The sequence below is a fragment of the Physella acuta genome, unplaced genomic scaffold (assembly GCF_028476545.2).
Source record: "Physella acuta isolate Inbredline_101_S28 unplaced genomic scaffold, ASM2847654v3 ptg000863l, whole genome shotgun sequence".
Taxonomy (NCBI): Eukaryota; Metazoa; Mollusca; class Gastropoda; family Physidae; genus Physella; species Physella acuta.
Window position 1 is genome coordinate 513,467 of NW_026732380.1, and position 27,540 is coordinate 541,006.

Below are 27,540 nucleotides of genomic sequence, written 5' to 3' on the forward strand. Positions count from 1 at the left end.
ACTGAAATGTTTAAATAAGTTACAATTTTATAAAATGGTAAATTAATATTTTAATTGTTACTGAATTTGTAAACTTATGTACTAATTAGGTACACACTTGTGTATTGATTATGTAAATGCATGAATTGGATATGTGTAGTCGTACACAAAGCACAGATGTACATGTTCCCAGTACACTAGTGGGCACATACCAGTGCAGCTCCTCGGCAAGCACTTTAGAGCTTTTTTTTTTGGGAAAATAAAAAAATAATACAGGTATTTTTAGGAAAGTGGCTCCTTTTTCTGGAAATAAGTCAGTCAAAACAAGCTAGAGCAGTTAATGATGAATGATACATTAACAAAAGTGAAATAGATGCTCTTATCTTGTGGTCAGCTTATATGTGGTCAATGAAGGTGTCTATCTTGTGGTCAGTGTGTTTATTAAACTATTGGTCATTGAATGCGTCTATTTAGAAAATGACTGACACATTTTTCTTTCATAGTTAAAAGTTTAACCATTACTTCTTCATTCGTGTAAGTTGTCAGAAAAATTGTTGTCATGTTGATAAGTTGACTTTGCAGAATTCCAGTTCCTTACTCATCACCATCTATTGCTGTTGGTGCCCAAGGCACATGGGGCAGATGAAGTAGAGTTCCTTTATTTCAAAGACCATGTCATGCAGGGTGATCATTTTCCTCCATTCCTCACCCAATTGTAAACATATCTGATACTGATAATGTCCTCCCATCTTCTGCCTGCCTTTTTACCCCCCAACCATTTATTAAAGCTTTTCAAAATGTGTTGTTTATTCTACACCTTTAATTAAAATCAAATCGTATCAAGTATGCACTACTGGTCAAAAGTTACTAAGACCAAATTGTGAGAAAAATATTTTTTTAATTAATCAAGATTTATTTCTATTGTTTTTACATAATTCACAGAATTATCTTATATACTTTAGTATAAAAAGCAAGTTTCATCTATGTAAAACAAAAATGTCATTTTTATTTGGTTAAAAAATGAGGCAGATGTAGTTTGTAGCTTAGCAGATTTCTCTGAACATTTCTATCAGACTGCTATATAATCCTAGGATTTTCCTGAATATTTCTTTCACTCTGTTATATAATCCTAGGATTTTCCTGAATATTTCTTTCAAACTGCTGTATATGCTAGGATTTTCTTGAACATTTCTTTCACACTGCGATATAATCTTCAACATTTCTGTCACACTGCTATAAATAATATAATTCAATGATTTTCTTGAACATTTCTTTCACACTGCTATATAATCCTAGGATTTTCTTGAACATTGAAAACCTCACCCTTGAAAGATGATGAAAACTGTGCCTGGCCATGTATCTAAACATTGAGCACAAGATGGACCAATGAAGAACTAATTGTACTGGATGAGGGCAGCTGGGTAGCATTGAGAGTTGTCAAACACTGTGTAGATGAATGGGTTGGGGACTTGGTCAACACAGGTGTCAAACAGCCGTCCAGCTGTATCGGCTGGGGGGCGTGTCAGATTTGGACCACCAACAGTAGATGTCCCACACAAGACACGCGCAACAATCATGGTCTTGCCATTGATGGAATATTTCTCTGAGTACTCGGCATTAGAGCTGAAGTAGACACCTGGGGAGGGAGAGGGTCTAGAGCTTTACACTTGTGTACCATTGTCAAGGAGTAAATTATACTACAACCAAGGGGGTACTTTGTACCAAAATCAAGGGGGTTAATTTGTACCAAAATCAAGGAGTAAATTGTGCCAGAATTAAGGGATTACTTGTACCATTATCATGGGGTAAAAGAAAAAGGGACCTTTTCTATAAGAACATTACCTTTTCCAAAAGCTGAACCATTAACTGTCTTGACTCTCATATCGAAGCCATCGTTACATATGACCTGGATATTTTTTTCATGTGTTCCATGAAAGAGAACTTTTTCGTTTATGTTTTCAACTCCAAGCTCCTCTTTCATGTGCTTGCGCTTTCTGGGGTAGGAAAAACACAACCAGTGACAAAATGTTTCTTATGATTTCAGATTTCCAGGGCTAGTTACAATAAATCACACTATATAACAATATTTAACAATAATATTTATTAACCTAACCCTTGTGACACTGTGTCATTATTGTACGTGTGTTTTGACCAAAACATTGTCTAAGTAAAAACACGAATTTTAATATTGTTTTGCACTCTTTGTATTCCAGCACCTCTTTTCTACAATGTAAGCACAAAGTTTAGTTTTTTTATTGCTTTACATTTTCAACATTCAAATTGCATTAGATCTCAATTGATGAAAATATTTGAAAATTTAAAACAATTATTAATTTATTTTTTTAGATCTCTTATGAATTGTTTATTCTTCAAATAAAATGCCTCATTCTAATACTTAGTAAATAGCATTCCAGAATTGCATGTACTAAATAAGATTTTACAGACATTTTAATCTCACATTTTTGTACACATGTCATAATGTGAATAATTCTTGACCTATGGAGATGAAATTGGGCTTATGATGTCAGGACACCTACTACATCATTTTCATACATGGTATATTTTTAGGACGAAAATCCTGAGATTGTGACGGAAGGGACTACAGAATACATCATGATTTGGGTAGAGTCCACCTGCATACTATACCCCCTCCCCCCAGGTCATTATACCCTACATCAATTACCCCCCCCCCCCCCAGTTCATTATAACCTACATTAATTACCCCCCTGCTCAAAATTCTGCTCTAGGATTTTATGCCTACTGTCCTTTATTTAATGACCCAAAAAGTTCTAGTAAAGTGTCACTTGTTTAGGGCCAAAACTATCAAAGTATTGTCCCTTGACTTTTTCAGCAAGCATCTGCTGAAGGTTAAATATATGTGTAACTGTTTTATTTTACAGTAAAAAAAATTTTTCTTTGTCACTGGGTGATTTACACTCACAACATACCGACAGGGATACTCATATTTTATGTCCTATAACTTGTAATATGTTAGCCTGATGTAAATAAATTTCTCTTGATCATAGGCATTGTAAGCAGGAATCAACATGCATGGGACAGACCTTGAAATTTATAACTCAAAATTTGTGGATTACAAATGCAACATTAAGTAATAGTTAAAATTTTCAGCCACATAATTGTAATTATATATTCAAATTTAAAGTCATACAATTAAGATTTAGATATCAACTGAAAGTGAAAAAAAACTTACAAGATGTATTTCTCCCAGAGTTTTTTGTTTTGAACACGCCAAACTTTGATGACAGTGCAGTTGCTGGTCTTATAGAAGTAGGTCATTAACCTCAGAGCCTCAAGACTGTTAGGGTCAAGGTCAACCTGAGTAGGTCAGTGATCAAGGTAAAACTTAAAGTAGATCATTGCTCAGTGATCAAGGTAAAATTTTGAGTTAAGTAGATAATTGCTATGTTAAAAGCACCATAAAACATGTGAAACAGGAAACTGATTGTCGGGTACCCACCAGTTCCCTGAGTTAAGTCAAGTACCCACAAGTTCCCTGAGTCAGTTACCCACCAGTTCCCTGAGTTACCATTTTTAAGTTCCCAGTGAAATGATTTTAAACCAACCATTTTTAAGTTCCCAGTGAAATGATTTTAAGCCAACCATTTTTAAGTTCCCAGTGAAATGATTTTAAACCAACCATTTTTAAGTTCCCAGTGAAATGATTTTAAACCAACCATTTTTAAGTTCCCAGTGAAATGATTTTAAACCAACCATTTTTAAGTTCCCAGTGAAATGATTTTAAACCAACCATTTTTAAGTTCCCAGTGAAATGATTTTAAAATTAAACCAACCATTTTTAAGTTCCCAGTGAAATGATTTTAAAATTAAACCAACCATTTTTAAGTTCCCAGTGAAATGATTTTAAAATTAAACCAACCATTTTTAAGTTCCCAGTGAAATGATTTTAAACCAACCATTTTTAAGTTCCCAGTGAAATGATTTTAAAATTAAACCAACCATTTTTAAGCTCCCAGTGAAATGATTTGAAACCAACCATTTTTAAGTTCCCAGTGAAATGATTTGAAACCAACCATTTTTAAGTTCCCAGTGAAATGATTTTAAACCAACCATTTTTAGGTTCCCAGTGAAATGATTTGAAACCAACCATTTTTAAGTTCCCAGTGAAATGATTTTAAACCAACCATTTTTAGGTTCCCAGTGAAATGATTTTAAACCAACCATTTTTAGGTTCCCAGTGAAATGATTTGAAACCAACCATTTTTAAGTTCCCAGTGAAATGATTGGTCTTCCAGTTAGCAGGTAGTTTAGAGAAATCCTCCAGACACTCAAAGCCAGCAAAGTTGAGCAGAAGACAGGCGTAGTGGTGTTGTCTGGACGTCCAGTCACACTTGCAGTACCAGCAGATGTTCTGAAATTGTTACATCTAATTTTTCCTACATGTTTCATTTAAATTTTCCTACATGTTTCATTTTTGTCATCACAAAATGTTTCTACACATTTCAATTGTCTGTCACAAAATGTTTCTACACATTTCAATTGTCTGTCACAAAATGTTTCTACACATTTCAATTGTCTGTCACAAAATGTTTCTACACATTTCAATTGTCTGTCACAAAATGTTTCTACACATTTCAATTTTCTGTCACAAAATGTTTCTACACATTTCAATTGTCTGTCACAAAATGTACATATAAATCAAAATCTCATAAAATTGACCAAACATATCACTGCCCCATGACGATTCTGTCATTTTAAAAAAATGATCACAAATTACAACAGGGCTCTAAAGTTTCATGGTCATTAACATTTGGGTATTAAGCAGTTTATAAGCTTAAATTTTATGTTAAAAATATTTTTATGCCAGCCTAAATTTTATGTCACAAATATTTTTATACCAGCTTAACTGTAGTTCTGAGGTAAGGATAGAATTATGGCTGCTCAACTCACCGTATGACAATTGTTATTTTCACAGGTAAAATGAAGCTCTTCTTCATCAAGCAATGCAGTGAATGTACATTTTGGACAGCTGAAACACAGTCAGGAATAAAATACAAGAAAATAAAACTGGCTTTAACTAGGGGACAACAGTTAAAACACAAGGCCCTTATCTGACAATACACAAGGCCCTTATCTAACAATACACAAGGCCTTATCTGACAATACACAAGGCCCTTATCTAACAACACACAAGGCCCTTATCTAACAATACACAAGGCCCTTATCTAACAATACACAAGGCCCTTATCTAACAATACACAAGGCCCTTATCTGACAATACACGGACATTATCTAACAATACACAAGGCCCTTATCTAACAATACACAAGGCCCTTATCTGATAATACACAAGGCCCTTATCTAACAATACACAAGGCCGTTATCTAACAATACATAAGGCCTTTATCTAATAATAATATATAAACAAGGCCTTAATCTGACAAAACTAGGCCTTATCTGTTAAGACTAGGCTCTTACCTAACAAGGCCACTCATTTTTTTAATGACTTGCGCTGAAACTTCGTTTTCGTTCTGCTGGATCCTACTCTTCAGTAGGCTAAGGACAAAAGCACCAAGCACAGATTCCAAGTATTCTATGGAAACAAACAATATTAGGGGCCTAAAATTATACATTAAGTTAAGTAGGATAAAAAACAATATAACCATTCTTTAAGCCTAGGATCTTATAACTTTCACACCTGTAACTAGTATAACTGTACATGAGATCTTAAACTTAAACATTTCATATCTGCATTTCATAGCTTATCTGTACTGGAGATCATATACATTTTACAAAGATCTTACTCACCAAGATCAATGCTCTCTTTGCAGAAAGGAACTGGACAAGAAACATGCAGCTTAAAAAAAATGAATACATAAATCTTGCAGATTCTTTTTTTATTTGATCAAACATTTGTCTATGTGTTAAATCACCAAAAATAATGGGTTTTTTAAATGGTTTGAAGCTTTCTAATTGGGAAAGTAAGCAACAAAAAATTATATGAAATGAATTATTGAGTAAATGGAATAGAGTAAAATTGCATGAGATTAATAATTTGGGTAAATGGCCTAAGTAAAAAATAAATTAATTTGCATGAAATTGAAGAACTGGGTAAAAGGCCCAAGAAAAAGAAAAAGTGCATCAAATGGATGAATTGGTTAAATGGCCTAAGTAAAGATAAAAATTGCATCAAATGGCCTTAAGTAAAAATTGCATCAAATGGATGAACTGGGTAAATGGCCTAAGAAAAAGTCAAATTGCATCAAATGGCCTAAGAACAATAAAAATGGCATCAAATAGCCTAAGTAAAAATAAAATTTGCATGAAATGGCTTTAAAAAAATAAAAACTGCATCAAATGGCTTAAGAAAAATAAAAACTGCATCAACCAAAATTGCATCAAATGGAACTACCTTTTGTTTGTCTAACATGACCACACGAACTTCGTCCTCAACACACGACTTGCACACTTGATGGTCAGCTGTACACGTAGCACACTTGGTTACAGGGTGAAATGTGCTACACACATTACACTCAACTATTATGGCTGGGGAGAATTGTTTTGTCTCAAACATCTTGTCAAAATTATGCAGTTATCTTAATCAGTCTGTTCTTAAGTTTTGTCTCAAACATCTTGTCAAAATCATGCAGTTATCTTAATCAGTCTGTTCTTAAGTTTTGTCTCAAACAACTTGTCAAATCATGCAGTTATCTTAATCAGTCTGTTCTTAAGTTTTGTCTCAAACATCTTGTCAAAATCATGCAGTTATCTTAATCAGTCTGTTCTTAAGTTTTGTCTCAAACATCTTGTCAAAATCATGCAGTTATCTAAATCAGTCTGTTCTTAAGTTTTGTCTCAAACATCTTGTCAAAATCATGCAGTTATCTTAATCAGTCTGTTCTTAAGTTTTGTCTCAAACAACTTGTCAAAATCATGCAGTTATCTTAATCAGTCTGTTCTTAAGTTTTGTCTCAAACATCTTGTCAAAATCATGCAGTTATCTTAATCAGTCTGTTCTTAAGTTTTTATCTACAAAATAAAATCACTGGGAGTGATTGCAATAGCTCACAATAAATATTGGTTAAAATGTGTATGCAAAGATGAGAAATTGAAAGGGCCAAGACACAACACAGCACCCGCCACACAACACAACACAGTACCCACCGTACATCACAGTACCCACCACATAGCACAGTACCCCCCACAACACAGTACCAACTATGCACCACAGTACCCCCCACAACACAGTACCAACTATGCACCACAGTACCCCCCACAACACAGTACCAACTATGCACCACAGTACCCCCCACAACACAGTACCAACTATGCACCACAGTACCCCCCACAACACAGTACCAACTATGCACCACAGTACCCCCCACAACACAGTACCAACTATGCACCACAGTACCCCCCACAACACACACACAGTACCCCCCACAACACAGTACCAACTATGCACCACAGTACCCCCCACAACACACACACACAGTAGCCCCCACAACACAGTACCAACTATGCACCACAGTACCCCCCCCCCCCCCCACACACACAGTACCCCCCACAACACAGTACCAACTATGCACCACAGTACCCCCCACAACACAGTACCAACTATGCACCACAGTACCCCCCACAACACACACACACAGTACCCCCCACAACACAGTACCAACTATGCACCACAGTACCCCCCACAACACAGTACCAACTATGCACCACAGTACCCCCCCCCCCCCACACACACACAGTAGCCCCCACAACACAGTACCAACTATGCACCACAGTACCCCCCCCCCCCACACACACACAGTAGCCCCCACAACACAGTACCAACTATGCACCACAGTACCCCCCCCCACACACACACAGTAGCCCCCACACAACACAGTACACACCACAGTACCCACCACACCACAGTACCCACCACACACCACAGTACCCACCACACACCACAGTACTTGCTACAGTACCTGCCAGACTGTCCGGTGACTCTCTACTCTGCTCCAGGAAGGCCACCAAACTGGCCCCATCAGACACCTCATCTGTCATGTCATCTGCTGGATTTCTGTAGGATGTGCTGGGCTCCTAAGACAAGTTCATCAGTACACAGCTTGGCTAGTGGATCTAAAGGTGATACTAGTGGTACTAACTAAAGTTCATCAGTACACAGCTTGGCTAGTGGATCTAAAGGTGATACTAGTGGTACTTACTAGAAGTATTACCATGGTGATACTAGTGGTACTAACTAGAAGTATTACCAAGGTGATACTAGTGGTACTAACTAGAAGTATTACCATGGTGATGCTAGTGGTACTTACTAGAAGTATTACCATGGTGATACTAGTGGTACTAACTAGAAGTATTACCAAGGTGATGCTAGTGGTACTTACTTTGCAAAAGGTGATACTAGTGGCACTAACTAGAAGTATTACCAAGGTGATACTAGTGGTACTAACTAGAAGTATTACCAAGGTGATGCTAGGGGTATTTACTAGCAAAAGGTGATACTAATGGCACTAACTAGCAAATGGTGATACTAGTAGCACTAACTAGAAGTATTACCAAGGTGATGCTAGTGGTACTTACTAGCAAAAGGTGATACTAGTGGCACTAACTAGCAAAAGGTGATACTAGTAGCACTAACTAGAAGTATTACCAAGGTGATGCTAGTGGTACTTACTAGCAAAAGATGATACTAGTGGCACTAACTAGCAAAAGGTGATACTAGTAGCACTAACTAGCGAAAGAAGTATTACCAAAGATACAAGAAGCACATGTGACAGATAAAGGAAGTAGTACTAACAGATAACAGAAACAGTACTAACAAATTTAGCCTTTTTGATTACGGTGGTTGCCTCTATATTTCCACCCGATCGTTTGCCATCTTTGATTTTAACTCCTGACCCAGATGGTTGGCTCTCCCAAGTGGGGAAATTAGAAAAGAAGTGGGCTGCAGCACTAGGTGGCGCCATCACAGGCATGACCACTGGACATGTACCACTAGACTGACCCGACATGGAGGTTCCTGGATAAAATACTTGCAATTACAGCACCTTTACACATGATTTTATTCAACTGGTTTGTAATCAATATAACTGATCAATAGACAATTTCATAACGAGTATATGATGTTTAGTTGTCTAGCAAATAATGAGAATGAGATATACCTGCTTCATGTCTAATAACGAGTATATGATGTTTGGTTGTCTAGCAAATAATGAGAATGAGATATACCTGCTTCATGTCTAATAACGAGTATATGATGTACCTGTTTGGTTGTCTAAAAATGAGTATAAAATTTACCTGTTTGGTTGTCTACCTTCAGCAGCAGGTTGTTGAAGGAGTTGGCCACATTGTTGAAGCCTTGGTTCACAACAGCGGTGTCAGAATGGCTTTTACTTATATTTTGAATAAAACTTTTGATGTGTTGATTTCCAGGGAGGAAACTCTTTATTTGAAAAAGAGACCTTTTCTGCAGTGTTACTTCCCTTGATAAAGAACTTAGTATTTCTCTTGTGTCCATTGTTTCAGTTGGTTCAGCTTTAACATAACCAGCCATATCAAGATTGAAAGTTGTGGGTGTGTTGGCTGGTGTTGCAGTTAAAGTCTGGGTCTCTGGAGGTTGTGTGTTATGTGCTGGATGGGATGGGTCTGTTTGAGGTGATTCAATGCTTGTTGGTGGCTGGGATGTAGAGGAGAGATTATCTGTGTGCGGGGAGGAGCTACCTGCGAGAGGGGAGGAGCTACCTGCGAGAGGGGAGGAGCTACCTGCGAGAGGGGAGGAGCTACCTGCGAGAGGGGAGGAGCTACCTGCGAGAGGGGAGGAGCTACCTGCGAGAGGGGAGGAGCTACCTGCGAGAGGGGAGGAGCTACCTGTGTGAGGTGATGCATTATCACTGAGTGGGGAGGATTTAACTGGAAGGTGGGATAAAGAAACCTGAATTGTCTCAGACTGTAATGAAGCAACTTTCACCACCAAATTGTCATCAATGGTTTCTGATGTTGGGCTAGATGAACGAGAAGTTAGGGAGAGAGTTCCATCATTATCACCAGCAGGATCAGGGATGTTATCTGTGTGGTCAACATCGCCAACCAGGTTTGTTAAATTGTTATCAAACAAGTCATCTACGTTATCTTCATCTGAAGATGTGCTTCCCGCTAAGTTACCATTGGCCGATGTGTTGACCAGAGGAGATGTCATGGGTGAAGAAGCAACACATGAGTTTAAAACCAGTGGAGTTGAGCCAGTCTTTGAACTTTGACCTGTCATGTAACATGTGCTGTGCTTGCCTGCATTATGATGCTGTGATAATAAACAGACCAAGTCCTCTGTGGATAAATCTAAGTTGTCTGCTGATGGTGTGGCAGACACAGGCAAGTCACGGTCTGGGCATCTGGGAGGGGCAGATGTGCTGGGAGGGGCAGATGTGCTGGGAGGGGCAGCTTCATCAGATGAGTTAGAATTGAACACGTGACAGGGCACGTTCAGACTTGGATGTTTGCTGACAGTGTCAGTGTGTGAGGACGTGTGAGGAGAGAGGGGACAGCTTTGGGTGGCAGCACAAACTTTTTGATAACAGTTTGTATTCAGCTGCCTTAGTTCAGTCTTCATGGCCAACTCATTGTTCTCCTGCCCATCAGGTTCTATGGCTGCTAATGTGAGCCGGGGTTCTGCCTGGCTGGAGTGTGCTACGTACATGGAGTCAGCCTGGTCTGTCTGTAGAGACAGGTCACTGGCTGGCTCAGCATCCACCACTGTGTCAGCTTCTTCCAAAGAAACATCACTGAATGTAGCCAAGTTACTTTGTAAATTGTTTGAATTTGACTCATTATACTCCACTGAAAAGAAAATTGTATACGTTAATGATAAATTTTAAAATACTGTTTTTTAAAAGGGACTGGGAGGAATGTTGGATACAAAAGAAAATAATCTAAATACATGGACGTGGCAGAGTGTTCTTGAAGAGCTAGACCACAGGGAAGTCTTGGAAAGGAAACAGCCAGTTAAAAAACTACATGGTAATGGTTGAGGCACTATACAAGAAGTAAAGGGAACTAAGTCAAGTAGGCCAACAAAGACCCAGTAAGCTGGCTCAGTTTTCTTACCCAGATCCATATATACAGTAACTGCCTGTTCAATCAGAATATCATAAGCATTCTCTCCACACAGAGAGGCAGCATAAGTGACTGCTCTCTCCACCAGATCCTGATCAGCTTCAGGAAACATGGCCACTATCTGGTCAATGGCTTGATTAATTTCTAGCTCATAGTTTGAAAGGTCAGACATTTCTTCGTCCCCTAGAAAATGTAGAAACATGCATTTAAAGTGCTACCAATTTTTTGTGAGATAGTACCTAGCAAGAATGGTAATATAAACTTATGTGAAAACATAAACATATGTAGTAAACAAGACAATAAGTACCACAGTAATGTTTTTGGTGTATTTTGATTGTATTAAGTATTTAATTAATAAAATTTGAGAAATATGCTCAACGGGGAGGTGAACCTGAAGCAGCGAAAAGAAAATTATACGGTAATCTATCATTTTAGATGCGTAAAATCAGCTGAGGTTAGTAATGTGAAAAAAAATTGCCTCATTGTTAAGGCTTTAAATAGTTTAAATAGTTTAATAGAAAGAGGTAGGCCTATATTATTGTGATAATAGTGATATCTAGTCAAAAATTAATGTTATAAATGTAGGAATATTAAAAAATGGCCAATGCTAGCCGGAATAAGATACGAATGCGCAATGGAGAGAAACTACGACTTGCCATCGCGGCGATGTTATCGATGGTACTGCGCATGCGTGTGTTTACAACCGCAGAACCCTAACACCAACCCTAATCCTATCCCTAACCCTAGCCCTAATCCTATCCCTAACCCTAATCCTATCCCTAACCCTAATTCTAGCCCTAACCCTAGCCACAGGTCACTGTGCATGCGCAGAGCTATCTTTTGCCGACTAAGTGGAGATGTTGGGGAGAAAAATCTTCTTCCGAGTAGTCACTTCGTTAAAAAATAGGCTAACTATAGTATTAAGTATAGTGAAATTTATATCCTTGAAACTTAAAACATTCACAAGAAAAATGATCACACAGGAGCGGCGAATTAAGCGTATTTCCGAATATCGTCACTCGCACGATTGCCAGACACGCAACAGCTTGGTATAGGGAGAAAAATTTCGCCACGGTATGTCCTCCGGAGCGTAATCCTAGTACCTAGTATTAGGCTTATTGTGTCCTATATTATAGACCTATATATATATAGTACTATACATTCTTATAATCTTATAATATAAAATTAAAAATTACATGTAATTTTAATGTAATGAGTCTAGGTAAAACTCCATTTTAGCGTATTTTATTCTCCACTTCTTGTATACCTCCAGTTGAGCGTATTTTATTATAATAACCGAAACACACCAAAACATTAGGAAAACACGATTTATTTATTTGTATTGTATTTTTGTTTTAACAAATGAATAAAAATGAATAAAAAAACAAAGAGACTAGATTCTAACTTTGTTTTAGATTTTGATAATTTACTTTTGTCGAAACTTGAGAAAAATCCAAATTTACAATATTGAATGAGCTATGTTCGTGTGTCAGTTAGAATTTAATGGCAATGGGTGAAGTACTTAAACATAACTCACAATTGCAAGGCGGTTAAGTTTGTATTGTTACAAGTATTTCCCAGGCATGATACTATAAATAAACATTTATGAACTTACAATAACCCCAAAACTGAAGCCAACACAATTTCAAACAGCTATTGCCCGAGCTATGACGTATGCTGATAATGTGAACTCACGGTAAATCCTTGACCGTGTAAGGATTTTTCTCCCGCTAACGATCACACGCTATGTAATTGGAACAGTTCTAATGCTTTTTTGTGTTTTTTTATACCTTTTCTAATTAAAAATCACATTCATAAAAAATAAGTAGATCTAGTGTTTTCCTAACGTTTTTGTGTGTTTTGGTTGTGTTTATTAATAAAATACGCTCAACTGGAGGTGAACCCGAAGCGGCGAATAAAATATGCTAAAATGGAGTTTTACCATGAGTCTAAGTCTAAATTCTATAAAATGTTTGTCTATTACTAGGTAGTAGTCATATTAGTGTATTACTAGTATTATTAGTAATTAATTACTATAGTAGTAGGGCCAAAATATTTGTCTTTTATTTTATGGATGCATTAGCGGAGCGGCTTAGCCACTTGGCTGCACTTAGGCTACTATTACTACAGTTACTACTACTACTACTACACTACTACTAGTACTACACCATTCATCTGATCACTATGAAATTTTGGGAGGTGGTTGAGTACACGCCAGCTAAGACAGCTGTTCAATGAAGTGGTGCTTCTAGAATCTAAACTAGATCTGGATATATTCTAGAAATCAGCTGTTGACATTGATACCCAAAGAACTGGCGTAACGTAGTAGCTATTTTTTTTATCCAATTCTAAAAAAAGAGTTTCACTTCCGTTGTAAACATATTTCGGGAAATTCCAATATTTTATTAATAGCCTATTTGTTTCACAAATCCTATGCACCGTTGTTTTTACTTTCTCGTATACTATACAGAGCAGTGGCGTAGCCAGGATCGTCTCAAGGGTGGGGGGAGGGGGGGGGGGTCCAATTTTTATCCGGGGACAAACTTTCGATTTGCACCCCCCTCAAATTTTCGATTTGCACCCACCTCATACTTTTTATATATATACAGAAGGGTCTATGGGGTTGGGGGGGGGGGGGGGGGGGGTTATGTTTGAAAAAAATATATATATATATATATATATATATATATATATATATATACTACAACCAAAAAACAATGAACGCAATATAATTTGTTTTGTAATCCTTGTAAGCAATTTACATAATAATTCCTGGAAATTAATTGAGACAAGCGAGAAGGGGAAATAATCACTCTCTTAATATAAATATGTGTATGACGTACCATACCGCCGGCCGAGGAAGCCAGAGTCTACGACCCTTCCCGGCGCCCGGGGACAAACTTTCGATTTGCACCCCCCCCCCCCTCGAACTTTTCATTTGCACCCCCCGTCAAATTTTCCATTTGCATCCCCCCTCCCCTCTCCAAACTTTCAATTTGTTTTTCCAACCCATTTTGGCGCCCCCCCCCCAAGGTCGGCGCCCGGGGACATAAGTTCCCCCCCCCTCGCCCCCCCCCCCCTCGCTACGCCTCTGGGGGAAGCCATTCGATTACCTCTGACTGCTTTCGAATGTACCGCAAATCTTAGCTTTTTTATTCTCTTACAAGAGATGCAGATTTGAATTTTATTTATTATCCTTGTCCCGACGAAGTTTTTCTGAGGTGGGCCAGTCTACTCATGATTGCCTCCCTTTGATATTCAGTGACCTCTACTTCGTTTTCTTAGACGTTTTCCCGTTTTCTAATGACACGTGACTTTCTCTTGTAACCTTTGCCCGTACATCATGTGGCATGCTACCACTTTACTCCAAGTTTTGCATATTGAACAGCCACTTTTTTTTACCAGTATTGGCCTGTAACTTCGGTTTCCTCGCTTTTCTCCGAGAGCTTTTATTATTTTTACTTATTTGTGAGTTACACTAATTTGATTGGTTGACACGCTCTACCTGATTGGTTGACTTTTGATTTGACTTTTAATGTGTTGGTTTTCGATGTGTTATTTTATTCAGCCCGTTTCTTTCCACTGAGACAGAGCTATCGTGTTTTGTTCCTGCGGTTGTGTTGGTTGGGACTTCACTGATTTCTATGTGTTTGATGACTTCGCATTTAGTTTCTATTACTTAAATCGTAAGTACCTATTATTTATTTACTGGTTTCCTTATCTATTTTAATTCTATAGTGTTGGTTTGGGCCTTAAGTTTAGCTGCATGTCTCGTTTTATTTCTGCTGTAGGTGTCAACATTGAATGCCCCCATAAAGACCAAAAAGGGATTGGTCTATTCCTATTCCGACTTTGGACGTGCCCAAGCACTCAACAGGCACTATGCTGCATGTGCTCGTACCGAGACATTGGCGATTCATCGCCTGTTACATGCTGAACAGATAGCAGGTGAGGCGAAGTTGCCAGATTCGCAGCTCTCTCCAGTCCTTTCACTCTGCACGAGTTAGAGACTGCCATATCCAAGCTTTCCTCACATCGGGCGGCCGGGGACGACGGCGTTTCATACGAGATGATCCGCCATTTTGGTTCTCGGGCACTTCGTGCCTTTCTGGTTTTCTGCAACCGGACTTCGCTGCCCAAGGAGTGGCTTAGGGCTTACCCTGATCTCCAAGAGAGGGAAGGATTTATCTGATGTCACCGCCTACAGACCTATTTCCATATCCAGTTGCTTGGGCAAGCTAGCAGAAAGAATGGTTTCTGCGCGGCTGACCTACCACGTGGTGTCGGCCTGTCTGCTATCCCCTCGCCAGTTTGGATTTGGAGCGGGCAAGCGGTCTATGGACTTGGTCTTAAGGTTGTTACAGACTGCACGGGAGGGATTCATTCACAAGCAACCCACAGCAGCCGTCTTTTTCGACGCAGAGAAGGCATACGACCGTGTTAATCCCTCCCTGCTTCTTTTCAAGCTCCAGCCGAAGGGACTAGGCGGGGCGTTGTACGTTTGGTTACAGTGCTTCTTGCTGAATCGACGCATTCGGACCAAGGTCAATGGAACATTTTCAAATTTCCTGTCTTTGAAACAGGGTGTGCCTCAAGGGTCTTCCCTTTCCTGCGTGTTATTCATAATTTCGTGGACGATCTACTCAAGATTATTCACAGCAGTGGGGTAGCCAGGATCGTCTCAAGGGGGGGGGGGGGGGGGTTCCAATTTTTACCCGGGGACAAACTTTCGATTTGCACCCCCCCCCCCCTCAAACTTTCGATTTGCACCCTGCCTACGCCACTGATTCACAGTGAATCGGTGCTCTTCGCTGATGATCTCGAGTGTCACAAGACTGGGCCTACTCTGATGCATTTGCAACGTTCTCTTCAAGCGGACTTAGACTCGATCACTGAGTACTTACATACCTGGCAGTTGCGAATGAACCCTCTAAAGTGTTCATATTCCATCTTTTCACTTGCAACCAAAGGGTCCGACTTTCGGCTTCATTTGACCCTAAATGGGGAGTGTATTCCTTATGAAGCCCACCCGTGTATTCTCGGCGTGACTTTAGACCGGAAACTTTTTACGGAGCCTGGTCCGGTCTATCTGCTCAACATTCGACCGACGTTTCTACAGCAAATTGACGAAGCTTGCCGGTACAAGTTGGGGTTCTTCGGCCGGTGTGATTAGACCTGTTTATCTATCGTTGGTGAAATCTTACCATTGACTATTTTGTCATTGGTGAAATCTTACCATTGACTATTTTGTCATTGGTGAAATCTTACCATTGACTATTTTGCACCCATTTTGCCACTAGCATCAGCCCGTGCATTCAAGGACTTGGAGGTGCTTCATAACAAAGCTACCAGATTTATCGCTGGACTCTTCCAATGCATCGAGTGTTCAGGCCTCGGTGGAGCCTCTTGGCCACACAACGTTTCGGGCGATGACCCAGTCATACGAAAAGTTTCGTCGACTGCCAGTAGGAGATCCGACGAGGGACATGGTGGACAGGTGGCGCGCTCATTCATGCGCGTCACTAATTAGATGACGAGGCATTTGGCTACCTTAAGAGAGTCATAGTTACTACCGCCGCGTTTACCCGTGCGAAGGGACGAAAGCGTTGAAGCTTTGCGGCCTGATTGGGGTCTCAGATTGCGTCCTCATGGTTTTGACGCCATGATTGGCAATCAGTACTCCCACCCGCACGGGCTGTGTCCTGCTACTACCAAACCTTCCGTTCATGTGGAAGAGTTGCCTCCTAGTTAGGAGGGACGAGCTTTAATTAGACAGTCTCGCTCCAGGACTTCGTCATTTGAAACGGGTCCGGCGTATCACGTATTAACCCCCCGTGGGGGGTTCCGTGAACCCCTGATACAGGGGGCTTGCGCCCCCCAGTACCATACCGCCGGCTGAGGAAGCCTGCTCATTTTCCCATAAGGCCGCTAATGAGTGGACCGCAAGTCTTAACTTTCTATTCTTTTACTAGAGATGCGGATTTTTTTTTTCCTTGTCCCGACGAAGTCTTATTGAGGATGGTCAGTCTACCTGTAATGACCGTTTTGATATTTGAGTTCCTCGCTTCGCATTGTATGACGTTTTCCCGTTTTTCATGACGTAGGTGACTTTCTTTGATTGCCTTTGCCTCGTTTTCTCGTGGCGTGCTGCCACCTTAGTCCATTGTGACGCATGTTCGGACACTAGACACCATGTTTTGCCTTTTGTTGCTCTACGGGCTGACCTCTATTATGCCTGGCCGGTCACACCGTGTGACCATCTTGGCCTGCGCGCCGGCCTTCCCGTGTGACCATCTTGGCGTGAATAGGTCGGCACGTGCTACCTCATTGATTTTCACACGGGTTTTCCACCGTCTTACCAGTATATATAGGTGTATGCGTGGTGATCTGTCATTTGGTTGCCTATGTGCGTGCTTATTACTACTTGTTTGGATTTATTTCTGTGTTCGGTTTGTTTCTACGATTTGGCTTTCCCTAAATTGTAAGTTTAATCTTATTTTATTATTTGCCTGTGTTCGTTGTCCCGTTTATTACTTGACTTGGTTAACTCGAGCTTTAACCGTGTCTTGTAATTTATTTACAGGTCTGACTTACCATTATTATGGCTGAGCTGAGAGTTTTGCAGTGCAATATTCTCGGTCTTCGGTCACGTTCGACCGAATTGGAGAACTTGCTTTCTAGTGAGAATGTGGATGTGGTGTTACTTCAGGAGACTCGTCTCGAGAAGGACAGTGCATTTACCTTACCCGGCTATACCCTTCTACAATGTACTTGCGATACCCCGTGTCGTGGTATTGCTATCTTCACCCGGGAGACCCTTTGTGTTGACGTGGTACCCTGTACCCGGACAACAACAGACATACTTGGCATTAGGACAAAGATTGGAGGGGACGTAATTTCAATTTACTGTATCTACCAGCCATGTCGTTGCAAGGTAGCCTTGCCTCGCCTAACTGGCCGTAATGTACTGCTGGCCGGAGATTTTAATGCCTGTTCTCTTCGGTGGGGTTATCCTAAATCGGATGCAGTTGGTCGTGCGGTAGAGGGATATATAGACAAGTTTGGACTTCGTCACCCCCAATCCCCGGATACCCCTCCGACTTTCCTTCGGAAGGGCACCGGTGAGTAATCCCGTCCGGTTTTGACTCTTATGACCCCTCGCCTGTTTCTTAACTCTACTACTCGTGTGCTGGACGATATTGGATCGGACCATCTACCCATTCTTACTACAATTGGCTTGGCTTTTCGTCGTGTACCAGCTGTTCAGCCCCGATTCCTGTATCGCAAGGCAAATTTGGACCTGTTCAGGACTCTCTTGGCAGAGAGACTGGGCTCGTATGACTCTGCCCACGGGTCCATCGACGATGCCTACGCTTCATTTCTCTCTCATGTCATGTATTCTGCTCGCAAGGCCATCCCACGCTCTGGCCTGTGCAAACGTCGGGACTGGAACCAGCGGTTGGAACGACTTCGTCGTCGAAAGAATTTAGCCAGGAAGAGGGCCACCCGCAGACCTATGCCTAAGAACCTGCAAGATTACCACTCTCTGAGGCGTGAGCTTCGCCAGACTCTTCGGACCATTCTGCGCACTCGTAATAGGGAGGACCTTTCTAAGCTTGGACTACATGATTTGAAGCGGCTTTATTCGACCCTGTGCCGGCTCGGCGGGACGGGGCCCGCCAAGCAAATGAACGCTCCTCTACCAACAGAGTCAGGTAAGGTCTTTTCTGAGTTCGGCCGTGCCCAAGCCCTTAACAAATTTTATGAGTCATTGGGGAGATCTGAAAGACTCCCCATCCACATCTCTCTTCATCATGAGAGGGTGGCTAATGAGGCCACCTTACCCGAGACTCCTACATTTTCTACTCCTTTTCAACTCTCTGAGTTACAGGCCGCTGTCTCCAAGGTCCGCCTCGGGAAGTCTCCCGGGGAAGACCTTGTTACCTATGAGATGGTGCGTTTCCCTCTTTCTGCTTTGCGATTGTTCTTGGACCTGGCCAATCGGATACTCGAGGCTGGACGCGTCCCAAAAAGATTTGGAAGCGAGCGACGCTCCACCTCTTGTTGAAGAAGGGCCAGGACCCCTCGAGAACCTTCGTTCTTTCCGGCCTATTTCCCTAACTTCTTGTCTCGGTAAGGTGGTCGAACGGATGGTGTATGCCAGGCTGTCATACTACCTTGAGACGCGGAACCTTCTGCACCCCTACCAGTTTGGTTTTCGTCCCGGTCATAGGGCCATGGATTTGGTCGTTAAACTCCTCCAGGACATTAGAGAGGGCTTTATTCAGAAGCGTGTTACTGGTGCTGTCTTTTTCGACTGCGAAAAGGCCTATGACCGGGTGAATCCCTCACTGTTGTTGCTGAAGCTTCAGCGGATGGGTGTTACCGGCAGAGTCTACTTTTGGCTGAGGGATTTCCTCACCGACAGGCGTGTCCGCACCAAGGTGAACCATGTCTATTCCAATTACCTACCTGTGGGACAGGGCGTTCCTCAGGGGTCTTCTTTGTCTTGTCTTCTGTTCCTCGTCTATGTAAACGACTTGCTGCCACAACTTCATTGTGCCCCCTCCGTGTATGCGGATGATTTGAAGCTTCATCGCACCGCTTCATCCCTTCTGGAGATTCAGCAGTCATTACAGGTAGACCTGGACACCATACAGGAATATTGTAAGACCTGGCAGCTCCGGATGAATCCCTCTAAATCCGTTTACTGCCTGTTCTCCCTGTCTTTAACCGGACATTTGGATAGACTGGTTCTCAAACTTGGCTCGGACACCCTGTCTTATGAGATGTACCCGGTTCTGCTCGGGGTTACTTTGGACCGGAAGTTACTTATGAAGAAACACATCAATTCGGTCTGTCACCGCTTTGATCAGGCTTACGGGAGTAAGCTGGTTCGACTTGCTACTCTCGATTCCGGTGCATCTGCAAAAGTACTCCGGTCCGTCTACCTCACAGCGGTAAAATCGGTCTTGGACTACTCTGCCCCCATCATGCTCATAGCATCGGGTGACGCTCTCAAAGAAGTATACACTCGGCATCACCGGGCCGTACGTTATGTGGCTGGGCTCGGCCGAAACTCGCCTGACCTTGTCTGCTCTATCATGGCTTCGGTGGAACCCCTGGATTTGTCATTCCGCCGGGCCATGGTAACTTCTTATGAACGCTACCGACGCCTCCCCCCAGTGGACCCCATGCGTCAGATGGTTGACAGGTGGCGGGAGTCGGAGCACCTGATGGGGCGGCTGCTTAAACGTACCTGGGTCGAGCAGGCTGAGTATTTGCTCAGTCTGTTCCCCTCGCCCTTGCCCTTTTCCCGGAGACAAATCTGTCAGCATGCCGCTTATCCACCGTACATTCCTCCCGACCTTCCTGCCATCCGGATGGAGTTACCGGGTTCACCTTCCACAAAGGAGGAGAAGTTGGCATCATTTCTACACCTGATAGATTCCTACACGGTCGATGCGTTATGCATTTACACGGACGGTTCGACTCCAGCAAGATCCACATTGAGTGGATATGGAGTGTATTTTGACGGATTCACGGACTCTGAGCTGTACGGTCCTGTATACGGTAGCATATTTACCGCTGAGCTTACTGCCATTTACCTCGCTCTTCAACAGGCCGTGCATTTGTGTGCTGTTCACCCATACAGCTCTGTGTACTTACATACAGATTCTTTGTCGTCACTTCGTGCCCTTGCCAACCCCCTGCACAAGTCTTCATCTGATTTAGTGACTGATGTGCGGTTTCTAGCTTTGTCCCTATGCAGGAAGTCTGTGCCAGTGTACCTACAGTGGGTTCCCTCCCATATTGGAATTCGGGGTAATGAGGTTGCTTACCGCCTAGCTGGCCAGGGTGCCGCCCTTCACGGGAAGGAGGGTGCCCCACCATGCCCTCCTTCCTCATACGACACTGCACGTCTCATGATTCACCAGGCCTTGCGCGATCAATGGCAGTCGCGGTGGCTGACCTGCCGACTCATCGCGTCCTGTACTCTTATCAGACCAGGGTCTTTCATAATAGCGACCCCTGGTGGCAGCTCACTCGCCATCAACAAACTGCCGTTGCTCGCGCTCGGTCTTTGTGCCCTCTTATGCTACTCCATCAACGCTCCTGACGGGAAGTGCTCTATAGCTTGCCGGCTGTGTTCATTTGATTTGGAAACTATCGACCATATTCTTGCCTGTCCTTCCCTACAGACATTACGAACTCGCCTTGCCGGCACATCTGGTTTCAAGGTATCTGATCTCTGGAAGAACTCGAGACTCATGGCAAGGCTGGCCCACTACCTACGACATGCCTCGAAACTCCTTCAGCAGCGGGCCGCCCAAGAGCGCGCCATGACTTTCAATGTTCATCCGAAGGGTAACACTTCACAGACGGACTCTGCCCCTGTTGTGTTGACAGGTCGGGCTCAAGATAGGGACACTTACATTACTCCCCAACGGGCTTATACCCGGAGGGGTTGGGCTTTTAATGACTATAAGGATGCTACTGATCCAGTGACTTCTGGAGAGGAGGACCCTCTACCTTGTTAGATGTATTTGTGCCTTGTATTGCATATGTATGTTTTAATGGTTTATTAAAAGATTTTGCTCTGTACCACTTCTCATGTTGTTTCTCATAAAGCATGTCTGAGACTACGTATGTGTTACTGTACGCCTGTGTGGGACTATTGTTTAATATATATATATCTGGTTGACTGTTGAATGCCAGCCGACGCGCACCGAGCCGCGAAGCCCGGACGCATAGCTGGGGCAGTCCACGGGAAGGTTGCAACCGCGTTCCGAGCTCGGCCCGCCCCTCTCACCGATTAGCGGCAAACTTTTCGTCGACTGCCAGTAGGAGATCCGATGAGGGACATGGTGGACAGGTGGCGCGCTCAGGGACATTTCCTTCAACGGCTTCACCGTAGGACTTGGGTCGAACAGGCGGAGTTCTTATTGGATCAGCTTCTCGAACCATTTCGTCGCTTACCAATCTCCTACAGTCGCTCTACGACTATTCTTGGACCTGACCAATCGGACGCTCGAAGTTGGGCGTGTTCCTAAGCTTTGGAAACGTGCGACCATCCATCTCTTGCTTAAGAAAGGTCAGGATCCCTCGAATTTGAAATCCTTTCGTCCCATTTCCCTCACTTCCTGTCTTGGCAAGGTGGTCGAGCGAATGGTGTATGCACGCCTTTCGTACTTCTTTGAGACTCGTGATCTCTTGCACCCGCACCAGTTTGGATTTCGCCCCGGAAACCGGGCGATGGACTTGGTCGTAGAACTTCTCCAGGACATTCGGGAAGGCTTCATCCAGAAGCAGAGTACAGGCACTGTCTTCTTTTATTGCGAGAAGGCTTACGACCGAGTCAATCCCTCCCTGTTACTGTTAAAGTTGCAGAGATTGGGGGTCACTGGTCGTGTCTATTTCTGGCTTAGGTACTTCCTCACTTACAGACGTGTTAGGACCAAAGTGAACCTTAGACCGGAAGCTCCTTATGAAGAAGCATATCAATGCAATTTGCCATCGATTTGACCAGGCTTATGGGAGTAGGCTGGTCCGCCTTGCCTCTTTGGATTCTGGTGCTTCATCTAAGGTCCTCCGGTTCGTTTACCTTACTGCAGTTAAGTCAGTGCTAGACTACTCTGCCCCTATCCTACTCTTGGCATCAGGCGATGCTCTCAAAGAAGTGTATACTCGGCATCACCGTGCGGTACGTTATGTGGCTGGGCTCGGCCGTAACACACCGGACCTTGTCTGTTCGGTTATGGCCTCAATCGAACCACTCGCCGCGCCATCGTTTCCAGTTACGAGCGGTTTCGTCGGCTCCCACCCACCAATCCTATGCGGCAGATGGTAGACCGATAGCTGTACTCGGAACACCTTATGGGACGTTTACAGAAGCGGACCTGGGTGGAGCAGGAAGAGTATTTACTTAGCCTGTTCCCATCCCCGTTGCCCTTTTCTAGGAAACAGATCCAACAGCATGCCGCTTATCCTCCATATATTTCACCTGATTTGCCGGCCGTTCGACTTAATTTACCTGGATCTCCTCGCACAAAGGAGGACCAGTTAGCTGCTTTCCTACATCTTTTAGATTCTTACCATGTGGATGCTCTGTGTATCTGATGGATCAACCCCTGCACGTTCTACTCTCAGCGGATATGGCATTTATTTTGACGGATTCGACAGTTCAGAGCTGTGTAGCCCTGTCTACGGCAGTATTTTTACCGCCGAGTTAACCGCCATTCAGCTTGCCCTCCAGCGTGCAATACAGTTCTGTGCTGTCCACCCTTACACTTCTGTCCACCCTTATACTTCTGTCCACCCTTATACTTCTGTCCACCCTTATACTTCTGTCCACCCTTATACTTCTGTCCACCCTTACACTTCTGTCTACCTACATACTGACTCCATGTCCTCACTGTGAGCTTTGGCCAATCCTTCCCATAGATCTACCTCGGACTTGATTACGGACGTTCATTTCCTGATACTCTCTTTATGCAGGAAGTCGATTCCTGTGAATCTACTACCGCCGCGTTTACCCGTGCGAAGGGACGAAAGCGTTGAAGCTTTGCGACCTGATTGGGGTCTCTTATTGCGTCCTTATGGGTTTGACCCCATAACTGGCAATCAGTACTCCCACTCGCACGGGAGGTGTCCCGTTACTACCAAACCTTCCGGTCATGTGGCAGAGTTCCCTCCCGTGGGAGAGACGAGCTTTAATTATACAGTCTATGCTCCGGGACTTGTCATTTTCAAACGGGTCCGGCGTATCACGTATTAACCCCCCGTGGGGGGTTCCGTGGACCCCTGATGTAGGTGGTTTTCACCACCCTGCACCATACCGCCGGCTGGGGAAGCCATCTCATTTTCCAATAGACCGCTAATGAGTGGACCGCAAGTCTTAACTTTTCATTCTTTGACTAGAGATGCGGATTTTTTTTTTCTTGTTCCGACGAAGTCTTATTTGAGGATGGTCAGTCCACATATAATGACCGTTTGATAATCGAGCTCCTCACTTCGCATGTATGACGTTTTCCCGTTTTCTTATGACGTAGTTGACTTTCTTTGATTGCCTTTGCCTCGTTTTCTCGTGGCATGCTACCACCTTAGTCATTTGTGACTCATGTGCGGACACTAGACACCATGATTTGCCTATTATTGCTCTGAGGGCTGGGCTCTTTTGTGCTTGGCCGGTCGCCCTGTGCGACCATCTTGGCCTGCGTGCATTCCTCCATGTGTTCGACCTGGCGTGAATTGGTCGGCACGTGCTACCACCTTGGTTTTCACACTGGTTTCTTACCTTCCTGCCTATATATGTATGGGTGTTTGAGTTTCTGTCTTTTAGTTGTATCTGTGTGTGCTTGCTATCAGTTCGGTTTATTAGCTTCGGATTTATTTCTGTGTTCTATCTACTAAACGTAAGTCTAACATTCCTTCCCTCTTAGTTTGATATACCTGTATTTCGTTGTCCCGTGTTTTACGTAGCCTGGTCAATTCGAGCTTTAACCTGACTTCGTAATTTCTTTGCAGGTTTCCCTCCCTATCTTATTGTTATGGCCGAGTTACGCATTTTACAGTGCAACATTCTCGGTCTTCGGTCTCGTTCGACCGAATTGGAGAACCTGCTCGTTACGGAGAATGTTGATGTGGCCCTTCTTCAAGAGACTAGACTTGAGAGGGACAGCACCTTTACGGTGCCCGGTTACTCCTTACTACAGTGTACGTGTGACACCCCGTGTCGCGGTGTTGCCATACTTACCAAGGAAACTCTCTGTGTCGAAGTGGTACCCTGTACCCGAACAACGACGTACATTCTCGGTATTCGGACTAAAACCGGAGGGGACCTGATTTCTATCTACTGTGTTTACCAGCCATGTCGTGGCAAGGTGACCTTGCCTCGCATAACTGGCAAGAACGTTCTTCTATCAGGTGATTTTAATGCTTGCTCCCAACGCTGGGGGTACCCTAAAGCGGATGCTGTTGGTCGTGCTGTGGAGGGATATATCGACAAGTTCGGCCTGCGCCACCCTCAGTCTCCAGATACTCCCCCTACCTTCCTTAGGAAGGGTAACGGTGAATCTTCTCGGCCAGATTTGACTTTTATGACCCCTCGCCTGTTCATTAATTCTACCACTCGTGTGCTGGCCGATATCGGGTCGGACCACCTTCCAGTGCTGACTACGCTTGACCTTGCCTTTCGTCATGTTCCAGCTGTTCTGCCTCGTTTCCTTTATCGTAAAGCCAATTGGGACAAGTTCAGGACTCTCTTGGACGAGAGACTGGACACGTATGACGCTACCCACGGGAACATTGACGATGCCTATGCTTCCTTCCTCACTCATATTATGTTTTCTGCCCGTAAAGCTATACCTCGTTCTGGACTGTGTAAGAGGCGCAACTGGGATCAACGTTTGGAACGGCTTCGTCGCCGCAAGAATCAAGCCCGGAAGAGGGCCACCCGCTGACCTACACCTAAGAATCTACAGGACTATCATTCGTTACGACGTGAGCTTCGCCAGACCTTGCGAGCTATATTTCGGACTCGTACTCGGGAGGACCTATCTAGACTCGGACTCAGGGACTCGAAACGGCTCTACTCTACTCTTCGTCGGCTCGGCGGGACGGGGCCCGCCAAGCAACTGAACACACCCTTGGAGACAGAATCTGGTAAGATCTTTTCTGAGTTCGGCCGTGCCCAGGCACTCAACAGGTTTTATGAATCTCTTGGGAGGTCGGAGCGACTCCCGATTCATGTCACTCTCCATCATGAGAGAGTGTCTCGTGAGGCCACCTTCTCAACCCCTTTTCAGCTTTCTGAGTTACAAGCTGCTGTCTCCAAGGTCCGTCTCGGGAAATCGCCCGGGGAGGACCTTGTTACTTATGAGATGGTACGTAACTTTTCTCCTGTCGCCTTGAGGTCATTCTTGGACCTGGCCAATCGTACGCTCGAGGCTGGACGTGTTCCCAAAATCTGGAAACGGGCGACGCTCCACCTTTTGTTAAAGAAAGGCCAGGATCCCTCGAACCTACGATCTTTCAGACCTATTTCTTTAACTTCTTGTCTTGGCAAGGTGGTCGAACGAATGATATATGCCAGACTGTCTTACTTCTTCGAGACGCGTGACCTTGTGCACCCACACCAGTTTGGGTTTCCCCCCGGTCACAGGGCGATGGACTTGGTCGTAAGACTTCTCCAGGACATCCGGGAGGGCTTCATCCAGAAGTGTGCCACCGGTGCTGTCTTTTTTGACTGTGAAAAGGCCTATGACCGGGTTAATCCCTCTCTTTTGTTGCTGAAACTTCAGCGGATGGGGGTCACTGGTCGAATTTATTTCTGGCTTCGGGATTTCCTCACCGACAGGCGTGTCCGCACCAAGGTGAACCATGTCTTTTCTAATTACCTACCTGTGGGACAGGGCGTTCCTCAGGGGTCTTCTTTGTCTTGTCTTTTGTTCCTCGTCTATGTAAACGACTTGCTGCCACAATTACATTGTGCGCCTTTCATGTATGCGGATGATCTGAAGCTTCATCGCACCGCTTCGTCCCTTACTGAAATACAGCAGTCTTTACAGGTAGACTTGGACACAATACAGGACTATTGTAAGACTTGGCAGTTGCGTATGAATCCCTCTAAATCCGTGTACTGCCTGTTTTCGCTCTCTCTAACGGGACATTTAGACACCCTGCCTGTCCTATGAGGCATACCCGGTACTGCTCGGGGTAACCTTGGACCGGAAATTACTTATGAAGAAGCACATCAATTCGGTCTGTCATCGCTTTGACCAGGCTTACGGGGGTAAGCTGGTACGCCTTGCCACTCTGGATTCTGGTGCCTCTGCCAAAGTACTCCGGTCCGTCTACCTCACTGCAGTGAAGTCTGTATTGGACTACTCTGCCCCCCTCATGCTCGTAGCATCGGGTGACGCTCTCAGAAGTATACACTCGGCATCACCGGGCCGTACGTTATGTGGCTGGGCTCGGCCGAAACACACCAGACCTAGTGTGTTCAGTCATGGCTTCGGTGGAGTGTCTGGATCTATCTTTCCGTCGAGCCATGGTAACTTCTTATGAACGTTATCGTCGGCTGCCTCCAGTTAACCCCATGCGCCAGATGGTGGACAGGTGGCGGGAGTCTGAGCATTTGATGGGGCGGTTGCTGAAGCGTACCTGGGTGGAGCAGGCCGAGTATCTGCTCAGTCTGCTCCCCTCACCCATGCCTTTTTCCCGGAGACTGATTTGCCAACACGCAGCCTACCCACCGTACATTCCTCCCGATCTTCCCGCCATCCGGCTAGGGCTACCTGGTTCACCGTCTACGAAGGAGGATAAGCTGACATCCTTTCTACACCTGCTTGACTCCTACACTGTTGATGCACTCTGCATTTATACTGACGGATCAACCCCTGCATGCTCCACATTGAGTGGGTATGGAATTTATTTTGACGGTTTCACTGACTCAGAGCT

At 43.8% G+C, this 27,540-nt stretch overlaps 2 protein-coding genes across 3 annotated transcripts; one reads left to right on the plus strand and one right to left on the minus strand.

Annotated features, from left to right (window-relative positions):
- Positions 1–688: 688 nt before the first annotated feature.
- Positions 689–13,419, minus strand: LOC131952275 (uncharacterized). Of its 2 annotated transcripts, none has more exons than XM_059314874.1 (13): positions 13,384–13,419; positions 11,071–11,262; positions 9,268–10,803; positions 8,790–8,989; positions 7,935–8,049; positions 6,371–6,504; positions 5,767–5,815; positions 5,437–5,551; positions 4,909–4,987; positions 4,217–4,369; positions 3,191–3,315; positions 1,822–1,973; positions 689–1,615 (listed from the first exon to the last, which is right to left on the minus strand). In XM_059314874.1, the coding sequence occupies exons 2-13, from the start codon at positions 11,249–11,251 to the stop codon at positions 1,374–1,376; spliced, it is 3,081 nt and encodes a 1,026-aa protein (XP_059170857.1). In that variant the 5' UTR covers positions 11,252–11,262; positions 13,384–13,419; the 3' UTR covers positions 689–1,373. The 2 variants fall into 2 exon arrangements, with proteins under 2 accessions (XP_059170857.1, XP_059170856.1); XM_059314873.1 differs by having other exon boundaries at positions 690–1,615; positions 13,248–13,409.
- Positions 13,420–19,229: 5,810 nt separating this feature from the next.
- On the plus strand, positions 19,230–21,620 carry LOC131952294 (uncharacterized). Its single transcript, XM_059314901.1, has one exon. It carries the CDS (start codon positions 19,230–19,232, stop codon positions 21,618–21,620), a length of 2,391 nt encoding a protein of 796 aa, XP_059170884.1.
- Positions 21,621–27,540: the final 5,920 nt, after the last annotated feature.

What these genes read in the sequence shown, in the direction of transcription:
- LOC131952275 (XM_059314873.1), bottom strand. An exon ending in TACTGTATATATGGATCTGG is followed by an intron (nt 10,804 to 11,070) that starts GTAAGAAAACTG and finishes TTTTCTTTTCAG; the next exon opens with TGGAGTATAATGAGTCAAAT. An exon ending in GAAGGTAGACAACCAAACAG is followed by an intron (nt 8,990 to 9,267) that starts GTAAATTTTATA and finishes TATTTTATCCAG; the next exon opens with GAACCTCCATGTCGGGTCAG.
- LOC131952294 (XM_059314901.1), top strand. Translation starts at nt 19,230, where the DNA reads ATGGTGTATGCCAGGCTGTCATACTACCTTGAGACGCGGAACCTTCTG.